We start from the raw sequence: 18826 nt of genomic DNA on the forward strand, positions 1-18826 counted from the left end.
TAGCGATTCACCAAGACACACAAGTCTTTGTGCAGTGGATTTCACAAAATACTATTTATATTAAAAATGTTTCGTTATTTTCCCAAATGGGTTTTTTTTTTTCTCCCCGATAGCAGCTTTTGCTTTGTTTTCATCTCTGTTACGTGTTTCCAGTCTTATTTCCAACTCCAATTTTGATTTCTTGGTGATTAATTAACGAGAGTATTATCCAACAGATGATGTAAAGTTGAGTAATAATTGGTGGAACCTCATCTTTATATAATTGCTTTTCTTGTTTTTCCCCCCTTTTTTTCTTGTTTTTTAAGATTTGTTTGTTTGAGAGAGTGAGCGTGAGCATGCATGCGAGTGGGGAAGGGGCAGAGGGCGAGACTCCACACGTAGACTCCCTGCTGACCCTGGAGCCCGAGGGGGGCTTGGTCCCAGGGCCCCGAGGTCATATCCTGAGCCCGACTCAAGAGTCAGACGTTGAACTAACTGAGCCGTCCAGGTGCCCGTAGAATTTATTTATTTATTCATGATAGACAGAGAGAGAGAGGCAGAGACACAGGCAGAGGGAGAAGCAGGCCCCATGCAGGGAGCCCGACGTGGGACTCGATTCGGGGACCTCAGGGTCACGCCCTGGGCTGAAGGCGGCGCTAACCCGCTGAGCCCCCCGGGCTGCCCTTATTTTTTATTTTTTAAGTAGGCCCCTTGCCCAGCATGAAGCTCCAAGTGGGTTTGGACTCACAAGTCTGAGATCAGGACCTGAGCCCCTAAATCAAGAGTCGGCTGCTTAACCGACTGAGCCACCCAGGCGCCCGCCCAGGCGCCCGCGCTGTGTGCTTCTTCTTAAGTCAGAAGGACTCTTTCCTGTTACCCACGCCACTCGTTTTGGAGATTCCTACTCACTTAATAAGCCTCTGGTCGTAATGGAGAAAATGTGTTTTTTATTTGCTTTGTAACATGTGTCACCTTTGGAGATAATGTCCTTATTCTCTTTCTTTGATTCCTTCTTAGATTCGACATTTTCTCTGTAATACTAATTTACTGCAAACGAATTTGTTTCTGCTTCAAGCAGGAACAGTTTTTGTTTTTTTTGTTTTTGTTTTTTGTTTCTGTTTTTTTTTTTTCTGTTCAATTCCAGAGCCATTGAGAATCATGGACCCAGTCTGGTACTTAAGCGATGAAAAGGAGGCTTTTCTATTTTAGCGAGGTTTGCTTGTTTCGTTTTGTTTTAATTCAGCCGTCTTTTGTTCCTTTATTTTTTTTTTTAATTTTTAAAGGTTTTATTTATTTATTCATGAGAGACAGAGAGAGAGGCAGAGACACAGGCAGAGGGAGAAGCAGGCTCCCTGCAGGGAGCCCGACGTGGGACTCGATCCGGGGTCCCCAGGGTCACGCCCTGGGCTGGAGGCCGATCCCCAACCGCTGAGCCACCCGGGGATCCTCTTTTGTTCCTGTAAAGGAAGAAGGCCGTGTGTCCATATGTGAAGAGCTGTAAAGACCAAACCATTGCAGCCCTGGCCCCTTCCGCTCCGCTTTATAGAATATGGAACAATATGGTCCTTTGTCTTTATAAGCTTCTTTGTCGTCCTTGCTTTTTTCCTCAACTTTCGACCCTTCCAATTAAAATAGGGAAATGGTGCTGGGGACCCTGGGAGAAAGAGTCGGTATCGCTTTGTAACAGTAAGAGTAAAAATTCTACATTTGATCTTTGCTGTACTACAGTTGCCTTATATTTATTTAGCAAGTTTTGCTACGTCGTCGTCGTCAGCATTATCCTCTAGTCCAAATCTCCAAGTTAAATGTTCTTACGAAGAGGAAGGCAAAGTATTAATTTCCAAAAGGAAAAAGGAATTTTAATAGTTATTTGTGGTTGTAATCGGTGTGATCATGTATCTCTCACTGGGAACTGTGGCCTCAGACTCATCCGCAGGCAACCGTGACGACTGCGTCTGTCTCTCCTGAAGGTCTTAAATACACGGGCCTTTAAGTTTGGGGCCGGATGTTTTCCATTTATGTCTTAAAAGTATTTGCATGGTCAGCTCTAAATTAAGATTTCTGTGACTGGGTATCTTGTAGGGAAATGGTGAAGAATGAACAAAGCCTGACTTGGGCCGTGGCCAGAAATTTGTCATCTTTTGGGTTCTCACCACAAAGTCTCTACTGTAATGGACCAAAAAAGTCAGATTATGGAAAACCGGAGAGAGTGAATGGGCAGGCGCTGGACTAAAAATGTTTGACATAGTCCCCATTCAGAAATGATGGTGCAAACTGATTTTAAAGTAAATATTAAATTCACGTTTTTGGATATTTTTAAAAACCACCTTTATCAAGGTATGACTGACACATTAAAAAGCTGTGTATGTTCCATGTACACACTCCACGCGTTTGGGCTTACACCCGTGAATCCACCACCAGCGTCAAGGCCATACGCATATTCATCACCTTGCAAAGTTTCTTCCCATCCCTATTATTAGTATTATTGTCATTTTTTTTTTTTTTTTTTTTTTTTTTGTGGTAAGAGCACTTAGAGATTCACCCTTTTGGCAGATTTTAAATATGTAATACAGCATCATTAGCAGTAGGCACTGTGCTGGATAGCGAATCCTGAGAACTTATTTATCTTATAAAACTGGAACTTACTGTACTTTGAGCATCACGTCCACCTCCCCTCAGGCCTGGCAATCACCATCCTACTCTCTGCTTCTATCAACTTCATTATTCTGGATTCCACGTATACGCGAGATCATAATGTTATTTATCTTTCGGTGTCCGCCTTATTTCCCTTAGCATGACATCCTCCAGGTCCATCTGTATTGTAGCAACCGGCAGGATTTCCTTCTTTTTTTAAGGTCGAGTAATAGTCCACTGTACGTATAGATATTTTCTTGATTCATTCATCCACTGTTGTGCATTTAGGTTCTTCCCATATCTTGGCTATTCTGAATAATGCTGCAGTGAACCTGGGGGTACAGGTACCTCTTTTCAGGATGGACATATTATTTTCTTTTAGATTTTATCTAAAGAGGTTTATCTGAGAGGCACAAAGAGAAGCAGAGACACAGGCAGAGGGAGCAGCAGGCTCCACCCAGGAAACCCGATGTGGGACTCGATCCCGGGACCCCGGGGTCACGACCTGAGCCGAAGGCAGATGCTCAACCCTTGAGCCCCCCAGGCGTCCCAACACTGTGTCTTTTTAATGTTTGTGTCCCCAATACCTGCTAGTGCAGATCTAGCCCGAAGTGGGCTATGAATATTTGATGGATGAGATAATGTAGGTGAATATTTTGTGTTTTTTTAAAGATTTTATTTATTTGAGAGAGAGAACATGATGAGCTGGGTGAGGAGGGACAGAGGGAGAAGCAGGGAGCCCGATGCAGGACTCGATCCCAGGACCCTGAGATCATGACCCGAGCCCAAGGCAGACGCCTAACAGACTGAGCCCCCAGGTGACCCCGTAGGTGAATATTTCCACTCGTCCCCCACCAACCACTTCATCCCAGTATATTTTTATGCTTTTCTTTTTTTTAATTTTTATGCTTTTCATTTCTAGTTCTCATGAGCGTGCATAATAAACCTCACTGAAACCTTAAAATTCGTTAGAGTCTCTGCTAGATAAAATTTGATCTGTGATCCGTCTACAAAAGCTTCTTCATAAAGCTAGCAGGTTTTTAGCATGATATTCCTTAAAGAAAAAAAAAAAGATCATTCCATACGAAGTCATTGTAGTTGCTTGAAATATAATGGAAAAGAAGCAGGGCTAGTTTTGTCCTGGAGAAACGTGAAAATAGGTGTCTCCAGGATCGCGCCCTGGGCCAAAGGCAGGCGCCAAACCGCTGAGCCACCCAGGGATCCCGATGCAGTCTTGTTCTAACGTGCTTTTCCAGGAGCACGTGTGGAGCAGCCTCTTGGATTTTGTGGTTCTCACTACCTAACGGGCGTTTGGAGCGTGTGAGGGTTAGACTTTCCCCGGCGGCCCGAGCACCGTGCTCATCCTCATCCTCATCCGTGGGTACTTTAGCTTTCCTTTGTTTCTCTCAGCATCTAGATCACGTGTTTGCTGGGTGTTCAGCTGGAATCATTTGATACCGAACCGCTCCTAAAAGCCCTGGGGGGGCAGCCCTGGTGGCTCAGCAATCTAGCACCTGCCTTCAGCCCAGGGCGCGATCCTGGAGACCAGGGATCGAGTCCCACGTCGGGCTCCCTGCATGGAGCCTGCTTCTCCTTCTGCCTGTGTCCCTGCCTCTCTCTCTCTGTCTCTCATGAATAAATAAATAAAACCTTAAAAAAAAAGTAACAGTGACATATTGAGAAGAAGATTATGTGGGCGACACATAATGATTATAATTAAGTGACAGGGAAAATACCAAGTGCGCGGAAAGCTGCAGAGTGCAGTGGAGAGTGGGTGGCTCATGGAGGCCGGGGCCCCTGTGGCTGAGGATTATATATTTAATCACAGAATCTGCCCCATCTAAACGCCGAAGTGTTTCTGTTGGAGGAGAGGCCTGGGCCAGGGCGGTGGGGGGGGGGTGCGGATCGTCACGGAGGCAGAGAGGTAAGAGGTGGGTGTACGTGGATACCTTCTGGCCGCCAGCCCTGTCTGCCTCCTGGACTCAGCAGCCTCCTCTTTAAGTCACAGGCAGGCGGTTCTGGACGACTTTTCCCTTCATTTGGAGGAAAGGGAAGTGTTCGGGCTCCTTGAATTGCAGTGGGCAGGCCTCCCGCTGAGGCTTTTTGTCTTTGTTGTTGTTTTTCAAAGATTTTATTTATTTATGCATGAAAGGCACAGAGAGAGAGAGAGAGAGAGGCAGAGACCCAGGCAGGGGGGGGAAGAAGGCTCCAGGCAGGGAGCCCGACGCGGGACTCGATCCTGGGACCCCGGGGTCACGCCCTGGGCCAGGGGCAGGAGCTCAACGGCTGGGCCGCCGGGCGCCCCTGTGTCTGTTGTCCTAAATGCTGCTTTGCTGCTGTTGCTCAGGCTGGGACCCAACAGCCGGTGGGGGCGGGGGCGGGGGCAAGGCCACGCGGGCGGCAGGTGCACCCCCCCGGGAGGCCAGGGCCTGCGGCACCCCCGCCTGAGGCTTTTCCACCCGGGCTGGGGCCCTGGAGTGCTTGGGCCCTGGAGTAGCAGGAGCCTGTGACCTGCCCCGACGCTTCCCGAGTTGTGCATTAGCCGGTTTCCCGGCCGTAAAACGGGGACGGGGGTGCGGGCCTGTCTTGGGGTGACCCTGGACAACACGCGTCACATTTCAGCACCGGGCCTGGGGGCGCGAGCGTGAGCACGACACCTCGTCTGCCCGCTCGGAGCCAGGGCGGCCTCTGCTTCCCGGCCGCCCCGGGGCCCGGCGCTGTGGGGGGACCCGCGCTGGGCCAGCGTCGCTTCGGGGCCGCCGTGCTGTGCGGGCCTGGGCGGGCCTCTGCAGAGCACTTGCCCCCGGGTTTGACCGGCCGACTCCTCATCCACTTGAGCCCCGCACATGGGGCTGCCGAGGAGCAGCAGAAGCGTCCACTGGGGCTTACAGGGCGCCGAGAACATTCGGGAGCAGCCGCCCTCGGGAGGCCTCGGCCGCCGGCCCTCCTGCGGGACGGGGCCGCGGGTACGCAGGGTGGCCGCAGGCGCTTAGCTCCGGTTGCTGCGCTCGGGCTTGGGCTGCGAGGCTGAGAACTTCGGGAGCGGGTGTTCGGAGCAGACGAGTAGCTCAGGATTCCCGCTGCTGCGTGCTGTGGAGCCGGGCGGCCGGGCCGCGGGCGGGGGGGGTGCCCACATGAAGCCCGCGCCCTCGGGCGCCGCCCCCCCGGGTCCTGTCCTGGCTCCAAGCCCACCCTTCCCTCCGCAGCCTCCGGGGAGGACGGGGCCGGGAAGCGGCCTTTGGTGGCTGCGGCAGCCCCGCGGCGCTGCAGGTGCAGGTGCGGGTGCAGGTGCGGATGAGGGTGTGGGTGCGGGTACAGGTGTGGCTGCAGGTGTGGGTGTGGGTGTGGGTGCAGGTGCAGGTGCAGATGAGGGTGCGGGTGTGGGTACAGGTGTGGCTGCAGGTGCGGGTGCAGGTGCAAGTGCAGATGAGGGTGTGGGTGCAGGTACAGGTGTGGCTACAGGTGCGGGTGTGGGTGCGGGTGTGGCTGCCCCCACACTGCTGCAGGTGCAGCTGCGGGTGTGGGTGCGCGGGTGCAGGTGCAGATGAGGGTGCAGGTGCGGGTACAGGTGTGGCTGCAGGTGTGGGTGCGGGTGCAGGTGCAGGTGCTGGTGCTGGCACAGGTGCGGGTGCAGGTACAGGTGCTTGCCCTGTGTGACTCTGGCTGCGGGGGCCGGGGCCTGCGGTGGGGGGAGGAACTGGACGGCGACCCTGACCGTGACCCTGACCGTGACCCCGAAGGCGACCCCCACGGCAGAGGCCCGGGCCGCAGCCCCGGAGCCCGCAGGCCTGCGAAGGCACCAGCCGGGGCGCCCAGGGACAGGGGTACCTCCTGGCGGCTCCCGGGCCCCTTTGCTGGCCTCATCCCGGGGCAGGGGCTGTATGGCTGGGGGACTGGTTTTGAAGGGGCAGCTGCTGGCCGTCCCACCGCACAGCTGGGCCCCGGGCAGCCGTCGTGGGGCATGGAGTACTACCTCTCATTTACCGATGCGCTCACCCCAGTTGCGTTTCCCACTGGAGTGTGAGGCCGCGGGTTAGCCTGAGCCTGTGCCTTGGGGAACAAGCGCCCTTTTGTCCTGTGTACTTGGTGTCACGCAAGCCTTGCTCAGCAGCTGCAACGCTGTATTCCGTGAATGGACTTGAGTAGTGGGACCCCAGGACTCCCTGTTGCAGGGCCTGAAGATGCCTTCGCAGTCGTTTGCAGGGACACTGAGGGCTGACAAGGCCTCGACCATGTGTGAGGCTTGGGTGGGTCCGCGTGACCCGTCTGGATTCTCATGCTTTCACTGGCAAAGCGGACTTGATATCACAGGTGTCACAGGTACAGTGAGATTTTTGTGATAACAGACCTGCGAGGCTTGGCATCAGGAACGCGTTTATCCCCAGTCCTTCTTCATATTTTGATTTTAAGTGTTACGAACATTTTTTTTTTTTTTGAGCAATGGGCTAAACTTACAAAATGATGAGAAAATAGCTAAATAATTTAAGGAACAGCAGGTGCTAAAGCCCAAGGCTTAGCATACCTGATACTCCTGAATTTATCTATAAAAAGTAATAATAGTAATGATGCAGGGCTCCATCTCAGGACCCTGAGGTCGTGACCTGGGCGGAAACCAAGCGTCAGACCCTTAACCGACTGAGCCACCCAGGTGTCCCTCCCCCCGCCCCCCGTGATTCCTTATTTTTATTTTTATTTTTTAAAAGATTTTATTTATTTATTCAAGAAAGACACACAGAGAGAGGCAGAGACACAGGCAGAGGGAGAAGCAGGCTCCATGCAGGGAGCCCAATGCGGGACTTGATCTCGGGTCTCCAGGATCACGCCCTGGGCCGAAGGCGGCGCTAAACCCCTGAACCACCCGGGCTGCCCTCGTGATTCCTTACTGATGCCTCTGATGTGTGTTGAGAGGGTCTCCAGTTACGGACTGATTATCATTATTAATAATGATATTAAGTGACAACCAACCACTGTGCTGAGCACATTATTTGCATGATTTCATTTCAACCTCAAAGTAGTTGACTGTTCTGATTTTACAGAGGAGCAAAGGGCCTTTGAGAAGTAGCTGCCCCCAAGTCACGTCTATAGGGATGGCTTTTGCACCATTAATGGTGCAAGAGAAGGCATCTTTGGCAAAGGTGTTGTGATGCAGGCTCTGCAAAGGCATCTCCGTGGTGACACAAGTTCTTTTATTTTTTTATTTTTTATTTTTTTTATTTATTTATGATAGTCACAGAGAGAGAGAGAGAGAGAGAGGCAGAGACACAGGCAGAGGGAGAAGCAGGCTCCATGCACCAGGAGCCCGATGTGGGATTCGATCCCGGGTCTCCAGGATCGCGCCCTGGGCCAAAGGCAGGCACCAAACCGCTGCGCCACCCAGGGATCCCCACAAGTTCTTTTATAACAAGACCTCAGTGTTGGGAAACTCACGAGCGTGTTATCAAGATCTGTGAAGCTGGAGGTTTAAGTTAGAAACAAGTCGGTTTTGATTGTTCTCAATTTCTTACCTTACTACACTTTGTTATGTTTATTTAACAGATAAGGCTTCTTGATATTTTAACGATGTCGTTTTGATATCTTGTCATTTGAAACACGTCCCTTTGCTTTCCAGGCAACAGCACAAAATAAAGGAGCTAGCCACGCACTAGGTTTGGGGAGACTGCATTTTATTCTAGGACCGTGGACTATAGTTTGAGTTCGTTAATGGATAGCATTAAAATTAGTGAGGCCAAGTCAAAGTGTGTTTTTCTGAAGAGAGAACCTCTGTGGTCCCCTTATTCCCTGCTTCCTTTTATTTTTATAATTTTCATTGGTAGAAAAAAATTGGAATACTGTCTTATTAACAATAAATTCAAATTTTACTTATTCAGTTTTAGGAGGAATAATGAATTAGTCGGGATGTTTTTATACCTCGTCCTAGCAATCCATCCATACATATATGGATTTCCAGATTTTATCAGCAGTTTGGGGCTGTTATTCGGATGTCTTGAGTGATAGCACACAGCATTCTGGGATCTAACACGCTGCCATTTCTGGCTTGTTTTCCTCTTCCAGTGTCTGTCTTTATGCTGAAAGTGCAGGTGAATGACATCATCAGCCGTCAGTACCTGAGTCAGGCGGTCGTAGAAGTGTTTGTGAACTACACGAAAACAAACTCCGCAGTAACTACGGACAATGGAGCAGTGTTGATTAAAGTACCCTACAAATTAGGGCTCAGCTTAACCATTATCGCTCACAAAGATGGCTACGTGTTGACTCCCCTGCCTTGGAAGACTGGAAAAATGCCAAGTAAGCACTTACGTAGGGTCTTGCCTTTACTAAATGTAAATGGAGTTTACATTCTGGTAGATGTAATGGCAAACATTCCATTCTGGTAAACGGAAACTGAGAAAACCTATGTGAAGTCAATACAGAGACGTTGGAAGGACAGCCAGTTTGAAGAAAACATGATTTTTTAAAAAAAGATTTTATTTATTTATTTATTCATGAGAGACACACAGAGAGAGGCAGAGATGCAGACAGAGGGAGAAGCAGGCTCCCTGCAGAGCCTGATGTGGGACTCGATCCTAGGACCCCGGGGTCATGCCCTGAGCTGAAGGCAGATGCTCACCCACTGAGCCAGCCAGGGGCCCTGATTTTTTTTTTTTTTTTTTTTTTTCTCCCCACAAAGGCTTGAAGGAATCCTGAGCAAGAGCTCTGCTCAGGGACAAAGCTTGTCTGCAGGTGGCGGAGGGGCCTTGGCATGCCGGAGGGTTAGACGCAGGCTGGGCCAGATGACCAAAGGATGTTCTCAAAAGAGGAGACAAAAAGTTTAGATTTATGTGCTGAAAAATAAGGCAGTTATCACAGATTCCTGAGTGCAAAAACTGTAAGTTGTTTGGAAATTGGATTTACTTCACAGTGTATGACATTTAGGCCAAAAGCAGGGCTACGGTGGAGTCAGGGAGCCTTGCTCCAAAGCCCTGCTCGTGCTCCTGGTGGACGGTAACGAGAGCCTGATGCGAGAGAGGCATGAAGAGAAGGTGAGTGCAAGAGACTCACTGAGGAAAGGATTGGTAATTATTGTGTAATCATTTCACGGGATAAACACTTATCAAATCATCATGCACACCTCAGACTTACACTGTCATGTCAGCTATAGCTCAATAAATTTGAGGGAAAAATAAGAATTAATAGGACTTAGGGAGACTGCTTGGATATTGGGAGGTACAGACCATAGATCTGTAATCCTAGAATGTAGGTCTGGCTGATTGGAAGTGTGATACATGAGGTAGTCAGTCTTGCTTGCTTGCTTGCTTTTTTTAAAAATTGTGATGGTTAATTTTTTAAATTATGTTTAGTTATGTTAATTCATTTTTAAATTAGGATTTAGATGCTTTATTTGGTTTCATATTGGAAACATTTGAGTTCTTGAGACATCGTTCAAGTTTAGAATGAGAAAGAAAATGAAAAAGTGAACTAGGTAAACCAAGCTTCATGTGAATAAGATTTAATAAAATCATGACTCAGAAATCTAGTGGGGATATGTCTGAGGTGAATTCGTGGTCTTCCATGCTTTAGTTTTTTTTTTTTTTTTTTTTTTAAAGACAGACATCAAGCACAATTATTCATTAAATGAAAGTTAGAAGAATAATGAAAGAAACCAAAAGTAAGATGGGAAAAAGGAAATAAAGATAAAAGCAGATGAGCATTAATTAGAAAATATAAAGAAGAGATCGTTGACAAAATGCTAGTTCTTTGAGATAAAATAAATTACGTGTGTATCTCGTTAATCTGAACAAATAGGGAAGTACAAGAAGAAAAAATATAAAATCTTTCATTTATTTTTATTTTTTTTAAACTTTTTTTTTTTTTAAGGTTTTATTTATTTATTCATGAGAGACACAGACAGAGGCAGAGACAGGCAGAGGGAGAAGCAGGCTCCATGCAGGGAGCCCAACACGGGTCTCGATCCTGGGACTCCAGGATCACACCTTGGGCTGAAGGCAGACGCTAAACCGCTGAGCCACCCAGGCCACCCTCTAAAATCTTTTAAACCATATCAAATTGGTTTTGATCAAATTGGTTCCCTATCAAATTGGATGATAATAATCTTAAAAAACCTAGTAAACAATTTTGCGATCATATAAATGACTATGTTGTTTTTAGATGAGGTAGGCCAATAGCCATGGATAAAATGTTCTGAGTAAAAATAGCTTGATTCAAAGGCTATTAAAAAAAAAAAAAAGGTACTCCAAATCATTTTATAAAACCAGTGCAGCCTTGATTCTGAGACCTAACAAAGGTAGTGCAAAATTAAATGCTCTCATATGTGCCCTCTCTCTGTCATATACACAAATGCTCCTCTGTAGGCCAATCTATCTAACTTATATTCTAAGTACAAAAATCCTTAACAGAATAGTAAAAAAAGAATCTCACCACATTTAAATATAGCTTTCTGTTAAGACCAAGTAGGATCTTTCTTCTTTGCAGGACTATAAGGATGCCAAATGTGTCACTCTGTTAACTTTACACACCCTATTAGATCCCAGTGGAACTGCCAGATGATAACATCGACAACTGTCTGAAGTGCATCTCGTGAGTTCATCATCTGTGCCTAAGAAAAAGCTCCGTGAAAACTAGGACCACAAAGATCTCCTTGACATGCGAATATCTCAAAATCATACTTAACTGTAAAATGTTAGAGATGATCTTACTAAAATAAGCTGAACACAGATGTCCGTATAATCTTACATTATACAAGTTCTTATCAGCAAAAATAGATCAACAGACCAGAAAAGGGGAATGGCTATGAGAAAGAAAGAATCAAGACCATTACTATTTTCCGTTATCATCACATCCCTGGAGAATTACAAAGCATGAATCTTAAAACTCCCGAAATTAATGGAATTTGACAGAATTACTGAGTGTGGAATAAGCATTGGTACAAATCAGTACACATTCTTATATCCCAGAAGTAGTTACCAGTTATGGGACGTGAAATGCCTCTCAGAACAAGAACAAACAAAATATGCAGGGAAATCTTTAAAAAGTGTGAAATAACCATGTGTTAGGGAAAATAAAACGACCAAATGTTACTGATAAACCTTAACAGGGATCCCTTGGTGGCGCAGCGGTTTGGCGCCTGCTTTTGGCCCAGGGCGCGATCCTGGAGGCCCGGGATCAAGTCCCACGTCGGGCTCCCAGTGCATGGAGCCTGATTCTCCCTCTGCCTGTGTCTCTGCCTCTGTGTGTGTGTGTGTGTGTGTGTGTGTGTGTGACTATCATAAAAAAAAAAAAAAAAAAAAAAAACCTTAACAAAACTAAAAATCTAGGGATCCCTGGGTGGCGCAGAGGTTTAGCGCCTGCCTTTGGCCCAGGGCGCGATCCTGGAGACCCGGGATCGAATCCCACGTCGGGCTCCCGGTGCATGGAGCCTGCTTCTCCCTCTGCCTGTGTCTCTGCCTCTCTCTCTCTGTGACTATCATAAATAAATAAAAAAATTAAAAAAAGAACTAAAAATCTAAATAAATGGCAAAATGTTATAGTTCTTTAGAAAACCCGAATATTGTAAAAGTTTCAATTCTTCCTAATTTATAGATAATGCATTTAAAAAAAAATAAAATGTAGCAGGATAATCCTTGGAGAATAAATGTGTAAAAATGCCTGGAAATAATTTTAAAAGAATATTTATTAGAGGTGATTTGCCATTTCAAGTAATTAAAATATTATATAGCTACACAACTAAAACTCTGTGATACTGTGGTACAAATCAGATGGTAGCATGTAGAAGAAAATGTAATATATATATATATATTTTTTTTTTAGAAAATGTAATCTATGATAAGGTACCATTATCAGTCAGAGAGAAAAGGCTGAATTCAATATTCAGTAAGTAGTGTTAGGATATTTTGGTTAACTATTTGGAGTAAATGAATTTGGATTTATATTCTAAATATATTGCTCATAGAGTTCAAATGTGGAAAATCAAATCATATTAAATATAAGAAAAATAAAAACTACTGTTTTTTTTTTTTATTAGGATGGTCTACTTAAACTTTAAAGCAATGTAAGAGATCATAAAAAGTAGATTTCACTTTCACTATTTTTAAAAAAAGGTACAGTGTAGCATGGTGACTATAGTTAATAATACCATACTGTATATTTGGGAGTTGCTAAGAGAGTAGATCTTAGAGGTTCTTATCACGGGGGGAGAATGTGCCTGCGTATAGTGGTAGATGCTAACTAGACGCTGTGGCGATCATGTTGCCACATATACAAATATTGAATCGTTACGTTGTACCCCTGAAGCTAATAAGTTCCGTGTCAATTATATCTCAGGAAATATGTCTAAGGAAAAATATGAAACAATAAGGAGTAACATATTTCTAAAGATTTTATTATTTATTTATTTATTTATTTATTTACTTATTTATTTGAGAGTGAGAACACAGGAGGAGGGGGAGGGGCAGGGAGAGAGACAGAGAATCTAAGCAGGTTCCATGCTGACCTTGGTGTCCACTGTGGGGCCCGATCTCAGGACCCAGAGGTCACGACCTGAGCCACACCAAGAGTTGAATGCCTCACCGACTGAGCCACCCAGGCCCCCCTTGGAGTAATATTCTTAATAGGCAAATAATTCATACAAATTAGTGAAAAAACACCCAACGCCCTGGCTAAATGAGATAAATGGACAAAATCGGCCTGGCGATGTTCAAAACAAGAAAAAACTAATGATTTGTCACTAAACGTGACAAAACGTTTTATTTTCCTAACAGTCTCAGATTTGTACACTAAAGACATACCTATTTCTTTTTTTTTTTTAAAGATTTTTTTTTTTTTTTTTTTATTCATAGAGACACAGAGAGAGAGAGAGAGAGAGGCAGAGACACAGGCAAAGGGAGAAGCAGGCTCCGTGTAGGGAGCCCGACGTGGGACTCGATCCCGCGTCTCCAGGATCACACTCTGGGCTGAAGGCGGTGCTAAACCACTGAGCCACCTGGGCTGCCCGACATACCTATTTCTTAGAGTTTTTTCACCTTAGAAAAGTTTAAGAAAAGTTGAACATACTCGGTATTGACAAAGTGAGGTATGATGGGCATTCTCAAGCCGGGTTGGTGGGAGTACAAGTCAGCAAAAGCACCTGGAGAACAATCAGAGATATGTGTGTCCGAAGCCTTCAGAATCTTCATGACCATTGACCAGTATTCCACTGCTGGGGCTCTGTCCTAAAATCAGATCGACAAATAATTAGAATTGACACATATTCGTACACAAAGATGTTGATTCAAATATTATTATTTTTTTTGCCATAACAGCGAAAATGAAAACACTAAATATATATTAGTATAGGGTGGCCCGGGTGGCGCCGCCTTCAGCCCAGGGCGTGACCCTGGAGACCCGGGATCGAGTCCCGCGTCAGGCTCCCTGCATGGAGCCTGCTTCTCCCTCTGCCTGCGTCTCTGCCTCTCTCTGTGTGTCTTTCATGAATAAATAAATAAAATCTTTATATATAATATATATATATTAGTATAGTGGTTCAGTAAGTCTTGATACTTAAGAAAATGAAGTATGTGACCATGCAAATGTTAGGAAAAGTTTCTATTGAGGGACACCATATTATGCGCAGATATTTTCACCCGTTTTCATTTAAGATAATATCTGTATATAATAGTGTGACTATTTAAAAAAAAATCACAGGAAAAAATCCAGGAAAAACATATACTGATGTATTTAATAAAGATTGTCTTTGTGCTGGGGTTGTGACGACTATCCCTATCTTTGCGTTCTTGTCTGTACGTCTCAACTTTTCCAGAGTGGACATTTATTCCCTTTATGATGAGGCACATTTTGTCAGTGAGGGGAAATCTACGGGTACGTTTTACTGGGGTTCAGAAGATTCTCTGTAGGGTTAGTAACCTTAGGCCGTCAGGGCTGCCCCCCTTTACGCTACGTGTGACGGAGAGAGTGGCCGCGCGTGGGACAGGGCGCTCGTGACCCTCCTCCCGAGGCCCGAGCCACTGCCTCCCTCCCTCCCGGCTCCCTAACGCATCCTGAATTGAAATTACGCTTCGCTTCGGCAGCCCTCTTTGCCCCTTGAAGGAAGAGGGGGTATTTCATTATACGTCCCTGCGTATCTTTTTGTGTCTTGTCCTCTCTTCCACGTTTCCTTCACAGCCCTTTGCAGGATCTTGAAGCGTGAAAGTATTCCCGTGCAAGTGGGTCTTACCCTGTCCTAAGGTCAAGACCCACTTGTTCTGTTAATTTCTTGCTAATAAGTCTAAAGGCGTCCGTCGCATGGAGGAGAGCCAGCAAGCGAGAGCCCACGTGTAGTAAGTTCAGATGATCTGTTCTTGCTCATGAATCTTGAAATAATTTCGTGATTCCAGGTCAGCCCCCCGGTCCCAGAGGGTGCCTCTTTCTGGGGGCACATCTGGCCTCCTGTGGTCGCCGGGACCCTTTGTCCCGCTCTGGGTTAACCTGTTCTCCCGCTGGGCCAACGCGGAGCCTGCACACCTGCTGCGTGATGAAGACCAGTGCACCCTCCGGCAGGACGTTTGACAGAGCCAACCCGGGATGTGGTGTCTGTCTCAGGGAGCCTTGGATTGTGGAGCCAAGATGATTATTATGTTTTAAGATTTTATTTATTTATTCATGAGAGACACAGAGAGAGAGAGGCAGAGGCAGAGGGAGAAGCAGGCTCCATGCAGGGAGCCCGACACTGGACTCGATCCTGGGACCCCGGGGACCCCGCTCAACCGCTGAGCCACCCAGGCTTTCCCCAAGATTATTTTTTAAATCATTAGAAAGAAATACCAAGTATAGTATATGTAGTACTGTCTACATCATACTATACTATACATGCTATACTATGGAGGAAATAGAGGATTATTCAGGATTATTCGAGCATTTAACCCGACCATATATATCTGGGGTTAGAGAACATCGTTAGTCACTTTGCTATCAACTACTGGAAAATGCAATTAGTAAAAGGAAATAGTGAAATACAATTAGTAAAAGAAAAGAGCGATGGCTGACCTTTCGTTCTCACTTTGTGGTATCCCCCCTTTCCTCCCCTGTCATACTTTACCCCTGTTTTTCCTTGTTTCTGTAGGTTCCCCTGCCCCCACTTCTCGGGCTGCGGAACAGACCATTCTGAACCCAGCGCCCCCCACACTTGGTAAAACACTCCAACTGTGCTCTGTTTTGCAGTATATTCATCAGTGACTCTTTCACTGTTCCCGCAAAGCCAAGCAAACATATGGCTGTTTGAAGACACCGTCTTAATCACCGGAAAACTAGCGGGTAAGTGCGACACTCCTGGGCGGGGAAGGAAGACCTTCGGGTGACCGTGGCGAGCCCTTCGGTTGCGGGACTGTCCTGCTTCACGAACGAGTCCGTGTTGGGTACGACGCGGAGAAAACCCCAAGTGGTCAGGGCTGGGTGGCCCCGCTGTAAGCCGGTCTGAAGGGGTGGGGACCGGGCTTTGTGTCGCGGGGATCGCTCTTTGCCGTTGGGGCGCCGCCACCTCCCACCCCTGCCTGAATGGGAACGTTTGGCTTTTGGACACGTCGCAGAGATGCTCAGCTTCAGCTTCTTTCCAAACCACACGGCTCCCAGGGCTCTAGCGGCGACCGAGGTTGGGAAAACTTTGGGGCGCTCGGATTTGCGGCCACCACGTCCCTGCCTCTGGCATTAGACCTGCCGCCCGAGTGGCCGAGGCCCGAGACCTCGAGGTGTCTGCTCAGCAGGTGGGACTTGCCTGCCCTGCACAGCCCTGCACAGCCCTGCACGGCCCGCAGGGAGGGCGGTGGGGCCTTACCTGGGGTCCGGCTCAGGCCGCGCCTCCCGTTTGGCTTTACGAGCCACGAGAAAGAGCCGCAGCCCCCCTCGGTGGTCCTTAGGGGGGCCCTAGCATCGTGTCACTCTTACTGCACTTTGCATAAAACCTCTACAGATGGCCACGATTTCTCTTTTTTCTTTTCTTTTTTTTTTTTTTTTTTTTTGTATTGGGGAATTAATGGTTAGGCCTAAAGCATAGTAGGAATGACCGGTAGAGGCAGAAAATGTTCGAAGTGGAGTCCAGTAAGCGTCGTGGCCAAAAGACTTGCTTGGGAAGGCTCGTGCTCAGAAGCTATCTCGTTTATTTCTAAAGTTTCAAAAAAGTTAAAAAAAAAAAGTATTAAAATACTTTATCCCATGGAAAAAATTAGACTTGGGCATGCTTAATTTTGGAGTCATTTCCTGAAGACAGGAACCGACTCCCCTGCTCTAGAAGCCTAATGTGTTTAACGGAACCTGGAGCCGCTGGGCGTGCTGGGCGGTGGCCGTTGGGGCCGGGGCCGGGGCCTGGAGCCCCGAGGAGGAGGCAGCCCCTGGCTGCAGGGGAGGCTGCGGGCCAAGCCGCTGGGCCTTGGTGGAAACCACGCCCCCCCCCCCCCCCCCTTGCAGTCTGTTTCGGTTTTGAGTCATTCCCCTTCCCGAGCTGTCCTCTTCGAAGCCCATTTCCAACTGTGATTCCCCCAGAATATATGAAACAGGCGGGTACGCACGTGTGCACGTGCCGCCCTCTGCATTTCGCGAGGCCACAGGGGACACCTGTCGGGGAGGCGCGTCCTCTTGAGGTCTCACAAGTCCCCTCCTCCTCCCGCCTCGTCTCCCTGGGAGGTGAGCCCGGGGGAAGCCACGCCGCGGACGGGCTGTTTGTGCAGGGCCGTCTACCCGCAGGAAACCCCCTTCCCAATCCCTCATCTTCCCTAAAGTGTTTATATGTTTTCTTCCAGGATTTGACCAGAAAGGTGTCTGGTTTGCACGATGAAAAATGCGTTAGGTTTTGAGTGTATTTGTGGTGAAGTGAGCAGGAGACATCAGAAACCTCAGGAACGTACAGAACCTTAGGGAAACTTAGCCACACGTTTCACTTAGTGTACGTGTTTTCCATTGTTAAGAAATCGGGGGCTTCGGCACAATTAAGGCACATAATATATATATATATATATTTTTTTTTTTTTTTTAAGTTTTTGACTTTGTATCTGAAATGGCTTCAAATACAGAAATAATTTCAAAATACAGAAAAGTTGCAAGAATAAGAGACCAGTCACCCCTGTAGACCCTCTACTCCGATTCCCCCGTTGAGAACACTTGATCCCATCTGCTTTACCGTGTGTATCCGTGCTCTGGGTGTGCTTCGGCTCTGTTTGTTTTTTTCCTGAACCATTTGGAGGGAAGTTGCACGTGTCGTGGCCTTTTACCTCTCAGGACTTAAGCAAGCAATGCCTAAGAATAGGGATATTAAAAGGCCGTGGCAGCGAAATTAATGTTGATGGGATAATTTAACCATCCACTTCCAGTTTTGTCCACTGACTTTTTTTTTTTTTTCCCATTCCAGTGAAAGGTCAGGAATTACATTCCGTTTTCATGTCTCAGCCTCTATTATTTTTTTTTTTAAATAGATCTGTTTATTTTTTTATTTTTTTATTTTTTTTAATTTTTTTTTTTTAATTTATTTATGATAGTCACAGAGAGAGAGAGAGAGAGGCAGAGACACAGGCAGAGGGAGAAGCAGGCTCCATGCACCGGGAGCCTGATGTGGGATTCGATCCCAGGTCTCCAGGATCGCGCCCTGGGCCAAAGGCAGGCGCCAAACCGCTGCGCCACCCAGGGATCCCTGTCTCAGCCTCTATTAATGTGAAACTCAGGACACCTGTTTTAAAAGGATCAGGTATAGTTGGTATCTGTAAAGCGATGGGTTGGAAGGTATAAGATTATAGCCTCAAACAGTTTAATCAAACAAGAAAAATATAAATGGGTTGTTTCTATTTACAGCCCTTATTTCCCAGGTATTATTTTTCTAGCTTCGTATGTAAACTATACGCTGATTTTGAGAAATTATCTTATGTTTCATTTATCATGTGTTGTCCAGTAACTAGAAACTTTACATTTAAAATTCTAATAATTTAACTGATTGCTTCTGTCTTTTTTTCTTTTTCTTTTTTTTGCTTCTGTCTTTATCAGTAAGTGACCTTAGGTTCAAAGCAATAGTTGATGTTTTTGATAAGTTTTAATGATTTGAGAGTTGGCCCTGAATTGTTCAGAATGCATTGATTATGGAAGCATCAGTATGCTCACCGAGTTCAATTAAAGGATGGTTGACGTTACTAACGTGAAATAACATTTATGGATCGAATACCTGCCGTTTTTGGTCGGTTGCAGCCCTTTCTGGCAGGCGCCGTTAACT

General features: G+C 46.6%; 1 protein-coding gene across 1 annotated transcript in view; it reads left to right on the forward strand.

The window, feature by feature from the left end:
- Positions 1-18826, forward strand: part of FAM171B (family with sequence similarity 171 member B) — a 62655-nt gene that overhangs the window by 25844 nt on the left and 17985 nt on the right. Inside the window, exons 2-3 of the mRNA XM_025460435.3 lie at positions 8665-8898; positions 15802-15894. Coding sequence (XP_025316220.3) covers positions 8665-8898; positions 15802-15894 — 327 coding nt within the window. The remainder of the gene's footprint in view (positions 1-8664; positions 8899-15801; positions 15895-18826) is intronic.

This window comes from Canis lupus, chromosome 36, assembly GCF_003254725.2.
Source record: "Canis lupus dingo isolate Sandy chromosome 36, ASM325472v2, whole genome shotgun sequence".
Taxonomy (NCBI): domain Eukaryota; kingdom Metazoa; phylum Chordata; class Mammalia; order Carnivora; family Canidae; genus Canis; species Canis lupus.